The sequence below is a fragment of the Montipora capricornis genome, chromosome 14, assembly GCF_036669925.1.
Source record: "Montipora capricornis isolate CH-2021 chromosome 14, ASM3666992v2, whole genome shotgun sequence".
In the NCBI taxonomy this organism is placed as follows: Eukaryota; Metazoa; Cnidaria; class Anthozoa; order Scleractinia; family Acroporidae; genus Montipora; species Montipora capricornis.
In genome coordinates, this window is record NC_090896.1 from 26,642,914 (window position 1) to 26,650,413 (window position 7,500).

At 39.7% G+C, this 7,500-nt stretch overlaps 1 protein-coding gene across 1 annotated transcript in view; it reads left to right on the plus strand.

Annotated features, from left to right (window-relative positions):
* The first annotated feature begins 6,752 nt into the window (after positions 1-6,752).
* Positions 6,753-7,500, plus strand: part of LOC138031813 (thioredoxin reductase 2, mitochondrial-like) — a 17,858-nt gene continuing 17,110 nt past the window's right edge. The window contains exon 1 of the mRNA XM_068879437.1: positions 6,753-6,766. Within this exon, the coding sequence (XP_068735538.1) occupies positions 6,753-6,766 (14 nt within the window). The remainder of the gene's footprint in view (positions 6,767-7,500) is intronic.

The window sequence follows — 7,500 nt, forward strand, 5'->3', positions numbered from 1 at the left end:
TTGCCAGTGATTTCACATGCCTGTATTCCAGTACATAACTTGAAACCTTCAAGCTCTTTGATCAGCTTTGATAATATTACATTCTGCATTGATCTTCGATATTTCAGGTACAAAGGATGATCATCGACTAAACAGCATCCATACACTTTAACATTAAACGCCAGACTGTCATCTACGATAACTTCAAGATGAGGCAGCATATACGGCTCTACCATCTTTTTGAAGACAGCTTTGGCAACACTAAACTTCGAAACCCAGTCAGCAAGACATTTCAGTCCCCGTGCTCTGTTGCTTAGTTCTTCCAACGATTTGTAACATGAGTTTGATGAAGGAGTAACTTGTAGTGGGCGATCTGGTAGTGGACGTCTGCTTGAAATTGGTTCGATTTCGTGACTCTCCTTTGGCATGTTAAGCGTCGGTATAGCTCCAAAAACCAGTCTTTTCTTGATCATTTTTTTGGAATGGACTGCAAAAACAATAAAAAGGATACAATTATTTATTAAAGTAAAAATACAGAGCCGCAGACGTTTTATCAACAACGTATAGTACAACAAGGTGCGCTAGGACGCGCTTTGAATGCAATGTTTATAGTCACGCTACTACACGCACGATTTATCAAGAAATACATATTTCAATTTCTTCATCCTTGAAATGCTTTTCGCAAGTATAGACTTTGCCTCCATTGATTTGTCATCGAAAATCTTTGCCCACTTCCCTCGTTTTCTTGAGTTCTCCAAGCCACTCATCACGCCATCTCTTGTGTTTATCATCCTTCGCCGAGGGCAACTTAAAAATCCCGATTCCTATAGTTCTACGACAGGAACCACATCCAATTACGGCGCAGTTAACGCCAGGCATGCCGAAGATTATATTTATCACTAAAACGTACTCAAAAAAACATTACTTTCTCTATAAACTGTGAAAAACCAGGATCATTCGAACAAGCTCACATACTAGCCGCCATCTTAAAATCTATGTGTGCACCATCAAAATCACGTGACATACCAAAAACCTCAACAAAGAGTACTCCCTTTGAAGTTTGCGGGCCTTCATAACCATTCCCCTCTACTAACTATGGCTTGACAGTACAACAGGTCAAAACGTCCGGCTTTTTGCCTCAAACGAACACCAAATAAATCAGTCAAGACCATTCCATTTCTGCATGATGAAGCGCTATTTTTCCAAAAAACGTGCCAGCAGTTGAGCATAATAATAAGATCCTGCCAAGAAGTTGCTTATTTGGGGCTTGTAGCCCTCACCGGAAGATTTCCCCTATTGTAGGTCCAAAAGATAATTTCAGCTTTTGCTGAACATCTTTGTAGTTGAAATCTTGTTCGCGTCACCAAGCAAGTTGTTGTTACTTTCGATAAATAGCAAGACTTCTAAACTCTACTTGAGGACAGTAGTGCTATGCACACGTTTGACCCACATTTTCCGATTGGAAATGGAGGCTTTTGATTAATCTCCACAACACCACAATGCTGCTGTCACTGTTCTTTAGGAAAAGGTGCACATAGCCCCAAACCCTGTGGACTTGAAGAACTGCATTGATTTTGATACCTCCGCTCCGATCCTCTACGACTACAAGGTAAGAAGCAGGTTGAGCAATCTGCTTGTCCCTTTTGTTGTCATTTTCGCAGATCAGCGTCGTCGATGCCAACAGAAGTAATCAAGTGCTACTTTCGCTCATGGGTAAGGCGAGAGAGACCTTGTTAGGCATCCTTCACGAGGATGGCCATTATCACACCATCAGCCTCTTGCCGCGCTTCTTTCGCAAGAGCTACTTTTGCGCTCGATGCCTGATCCCATACGATCATCAAGGTCAGCACGCTAGCCCCGCAAACAAGACCAATCATTGTGGCCCCTGTTTGAAGGATGGATACGAAGATCGCGCTGAGACATACTATCGGTCTGCGTCCTTACTCGGCGAACAATGTGGCCGTCTGTTTTATGGGAAAGCACGTTTTGATGTACATGGAGCTGTGACTCACGAAACACCCCACACCACCTTGGAGTAACCAGCAATGTGGTAGATGCGACGTAAGGTCGTGGGTTTCGTCGTCTCCTCCGTGGTTACAAAGAGTTTAGGGAACATATTTGCGGAAGTCAGCATTGATTTTTCCTGCTGGTACGTTCAAATTGTTTTTTGTTTTTTTCTTTTGCTGCACCACTGTAGGCGTCCTTGTTATTATAGAAGCGATGTAACTGGTTCCATTCCAACATGACTGCAATCAAATTGACTTTGTGAAACAAGAGTAAGATAACTATTTCACACCACCTCACTATCAGGTCAAGGTTCCTTGGTAAAAGTGCTTATTAAGAGATTAATAAACTTTTTCGGCAATTGATCAAAAACCAGCATTTAGACTTATTATTTAGATTTAAAGTAGTAATTCTTTGATTGGACTCACGCGATAAGACGACCATGTTGGTGCCGAAACAATAGAAAAACGTAGCTCAAGTTTTGCATAATAATAGAGTCAAATTCCTAAAAGACTTCTTCGTTATTTTTCTTTGCACCAACATGGCTGCCGTGACGTCATCTGCAATCGAAGAATATAAGCGCCTCATTAGCAGGTCAAGGTCTCCTCGAAAGATGGCTAATTAGTTAACTTGTTAAACCCTCATTTACACTAGCAATTTTCCCTTGACAAGTCCACTTGTCAATGAAAACTTGCCGACTGTACACACTACCAAGTTCTCTTTGACATATTTTTCCTTGACAAGGTTTCCTTGGTAATGTAAATGTAAAATATAACAAGTTTTCCTTGACAAGTACACTTGACAAGTAATTTAGTCTAGCAAATATCGTCCTTGACAACTGTCCTTCTTCAAAAACTAGCATGCAAGTTTTTGAATAACGACACTTGTGAAGGAAAAAAACTGTCATATTTTTCCATTTACACTGCCAAGGAAAACTTGTCAAGGAAAACTTGCTAGTGTAAATGAAGTTTAAAGTGCTACAATTTTTTTCTTCAGATTTTGGTAGCGTGTTCGCTTAACACCTAATTTGCAAAATTTTGAGCATTGATTTTTATCAGAAACTCATAAGGGTTGAAACGTGTAACGAGTGTTCACAGCTTCCGAATATTCAGTGCGAACTGATTGGTTGAATGTTTCAGTGCTAAGTACCATATTTGGAAACCCCTCGCTCTTGTTGTTCCAAATATGGTACTTAGCAAATTGAATATTCAGAAGCTTGTTTCCCAGCACACAAGGAGCCGTTACACGTTTCAACCCTTATGAGTTTCTGTTTTTATCTAAAGGCTGTTTATTTTGAGTGTAAGTTTTGGATTTGACGGTCCGCCATTACTCACGTTCAAAACTGACCGATTGGACCTCAGATGGGTGGACCTAGGGAAAGTGACGTCATTTCCTCACTAGCTTAAAATTTCAGCGTGTAAACGCAACTTAATTTATATGCAAAACAGGAGTTTAAAAATCTGAAAGCCCGAAACTCCCGTGCTGCGTATTAATTCTGCGGCGTACACACGCATTGCATTCTTAAACTATTGAGTATTTGACGTCATTTTATCCTCGACCCAGCTCTCCCAATATTTTAAAGTTAGTAATGGCGGACCAGTAAATAAGAAAATTCCAGTTAAAATAAACAGGTGTCTTTTTAAAATCAGAACTTAAAACTTGGGTCACTTAATGTTTAGTTAACATAGTTTTGAAATCCAAAGAAAAAAATGAATTGTTTTTTTTTGGTCGAAGAACCTTCGTGCGTATCTTTAGTGAAACAGATGTAGCGCTTTCCGATTACAGCACAAATTAAAGCTTAAAAGAAGTGGTAATTAGAATATTTTATATATTATTCAAGAAATTGCTTTGTCGAGTTTTGTAAGGTTGAAACGCGAAGGTACAAAGTTCCAACTCAATCGAAATTTCGTTTTTCGGGAATTTATATCTTACAGCCGTGAGTTTGTCACCCAAAAAATTAAAAAGTAAAAGTCGGGGTTTTGCTTTATTTGATCGCCTTCAAATGTTACAGAGCACACTTTTGAAGGCGTTAGCGTCATGTTGTAGTAAAGCATAGAAAATAGCCTTGGTATTATTCACTGGCTGTTTGCTGATAGAGCCGATTTGGGACCTTGAATTCCCATGATTTTAGTTCACGACTTCATCCCGGATACACTTCGTCGGAGGAGTCTGAAGTCAAGTTCTAATAAGATGCTTTGTCTGAATCCGCTAATCCACAAAACGTCGCATCGTCAATGTATTTCTTTCCGCTATTTTTTTTTTGAAAGAAATATATCCATAGGCTATTTTATCTGTTTTTTCTCTTCCTAGCGCAAGCGTAGCTTGTGGCTTATTATTGCTTAGTACTTTCCTAAAATTTAAAGCCCCCCAAAAATTAAATGTGGTGATTATATAATTAGGGAGCTTAAGATCTACGACGCCGCCATCGACGAAAACGTCACCTCAAGATAGAACTTTGCTCTAGTAAAAGTCATTCGCGATTATTCCATCTCGTTCATGTCGTACAATGTGGGCGAAGTATCCTAAAAATAAATTGGTACGAGCGGTTTCAAACTGAAAATAGAGAATGATAGATTCTCTGTTGCATGCTCACGTTGTCGTCAACACCTAAAATTTAGTGATTTCACGTCGTCGTCATGCAGAGAACCGCAAAAATATGAGCTGAAATCCGTGCCGCACGTGCAGCACGAATATTTATGCTCTTTTAACCAATGATATCATTGTCTTCTGGCGTTTTCGTCGACGTCGTCGTCGTAGATCTTAAGCTCCCTATTATCAAATACCCCAACTGTTTGCGAGGGGGTGAAAGCGGAATAATTGATATCATTTATTCATTATCCCTTCTATTTTTTTTTCCGAGTTATTTCATTATTGAAATTTTGTTCGTTATTCATTTATCCGTATTTGTTATTCGTTAATGGCAATCTTAAAATTCTTGATTCCGAATGTTCTTTTTTAAGTCGTTATTCATTATTCACTATTCCACGTCCATCCCCAAGAGAAGACAATTATTTGATTTCGCGTGAACAATGGCTCCTGCGAAAAGCACTCCGGTTATTTACGTATGCAACAACCAGTGTTTAAGACACCGCATTATTTTAAACAAAGCTTTCAAAGAGGCACGGCAAATAACGTGGTAATCAGCCTGCTTGCAGGCGGTAGATGTTGTTGTCGCCGCGGTAGAAGAGCGTGGGATAGGTCTGGGCCGGGTGACAAAACGATAGGGTGGGGAATGGGAAGAGCGAAGAGTTTTTCACTTCGCTCTTCCCACAACAACATCTACCTCCTGCAAGCAAGCTTCGTGGTAATAAATAGCGCTTTCAAAGGGCAACTGCAGCTGTGCAAAGAACTCATTAGTACCAAAGAGTGTTTTCACGTGACGTCATGGCGGCCATGTTCCCAACTATTCCCCCGGGAATTAAGCTCAGTTGTCATGCAAACACTTCCTTTCGTTTCTTTGGAAATACAAGGCTGCTGATCACGTGAGTGAAAACACTCTATAGAAGAGGTGAAACTTTTTTTTTTTAAACCTTGGGTATAAAAAACGATAGTCCCCTACTCGATGTCAATGTTTGTGTAAGGCGAGTCAAATTCGAAATGGCAAATTTGTTACAATGAAGGAAAGTATCTTGCGTTTCAGCTGCACCTGTAGTGAAGCAAACTGCTGGCACTATTTGTCTCCCAGCAGAACTTAAGGTGATTCCTCAGAAAAAAAAGTTGTCGAACGATTTTCTTGAAACTTTCCCGGAATGTTCCCTACTAATCCCTGTTTTGAGAACAACAATAAAAAAGATAAGTCACCATGCTTGCTTAAGAGATATAATGGGCCAATCTTACCCCATTGATGTGTGTACTGATTTTAATCACGCGCGTCATTTCATCGGCTCAGGTACATTTTGCGGTAGCTAAACCAGAGGGTTTTTAAGTAACACTTGAAAAAACACCTAATAGGTAGAAAGTCTAGAGCATATGGAACACTGTCTTACATAGTGATGGAAAAATCACTCACCTTAAAACCACGTCGACTCAAAGCGTTTCTCGAGTCGTTGTTTTCAAGAGCATAATTTACATCCCTGGGTAAGGGGCTTTGTGTACGTTTTTTGCTATATCTTTGTTTTCCCTCCGATAACGTTTTTTAATTAAATGTTTGATTTGAAGGAGATAATTTGTACACCAAAATTAAACCATAAAAAAATATAGATCACCGTGCTCGTTTAAGAGTAAAACACCATCACACCTGTCTATCTCGATTATCGTAGATCGAAACAACAAAATTCGCCATGTTCTCGGAATGCGCGTGCTTTTTCGTAAAGAGTTATGGGTCATTCACAAATTCTCACGTGTTTTGAGAACTGTTTCAGCGTGTATGATCGACTTACGCCGTATTTGCACTGTTGCAAATTTTTGACCAGTTTACAGATATTGACACACCATATGCGCAGTATAGGATGCGCAGTGCAATACCGAGAAATCATCTTTAAGTGATGCTCTTGGACAAATTGTTTTTGCTAAGCGAAGGGAAAGTCTGAAGAAAGTCTACAAAGAACAAATGGCACTCCCTCGTTGTTCCCCCTGTAATTCCTTGAGTAGCACCATTCGTGTCTTCTTCTTTTCACTCTGAAGCATTATTTTGAATAGCCGATTGTGTTTCGCAGATCGGATGTTGTGACACCGTTTAGGAGGTAGTTGTGGCTATCTCGCCCGATTAACCTAAGCAGTTTATCCCGCTGGAAAAGGGCAAGTGTATGTCGAGTTGGCGCATGAGCACTATGAAATTTCTAAGGTCAGTTGTAGCAAAAGTTTTTTTTTCTTCCTTCTCTTTGGTCATTTTATAAGGTATGCCCTGTACTTTGGAGGTGAAATGAAGCATGTCTATATACATTGATCATTTGAAGTAGCTGTGCCTTTTTTGTGGAATGCACTACCAGCAGAACTAAGAATACATTCAGTCTAGAGACCTTTAAGGATCAAGCTAAGACAGGTCTTTTAAGACCTGCTTTTAGATATATTTACATTGAACTTTTTTTTGTCTTTTTCAAGTTGAACTTTATCGAATACATTAGGGTTTTTACAGTTTTACATTTTTTTTTATAATAAAGTTTCTATATAACGCACGCTCTCATTGGTTTAAACAGCGTGCTTTATGAGAGTACAAAGCACGGAACAAACGAAAGCTCACGCCATCTTCCGCAGAAATGGCAGATGAATTTCCGAATTTTTCCTTGGGTATTATTGAAGCTGTCAGTTAAAGGCTTGCTCAGATATTCTGTCAAGTGCTTTGGATGGAAGACCTCAGCCGTCGCCCGGTCCAGCAGTTCTTTCAAGCTCAGAAAGTCCTCACGCTGGAGTTCTTCATTTACAACATTCCCGACAGGTTTTCAGATTCCAGCCGCAAGCAATGAAGTTTGTTTTCCAATTGTCATGTCGGAAACGTGCAGGTTTTCATGGGCAACAATTCGGCCGGTTTTCACTTAACTTAATTATTTAGATCCTCTTTTTTGCTGTTTTTTACGGACT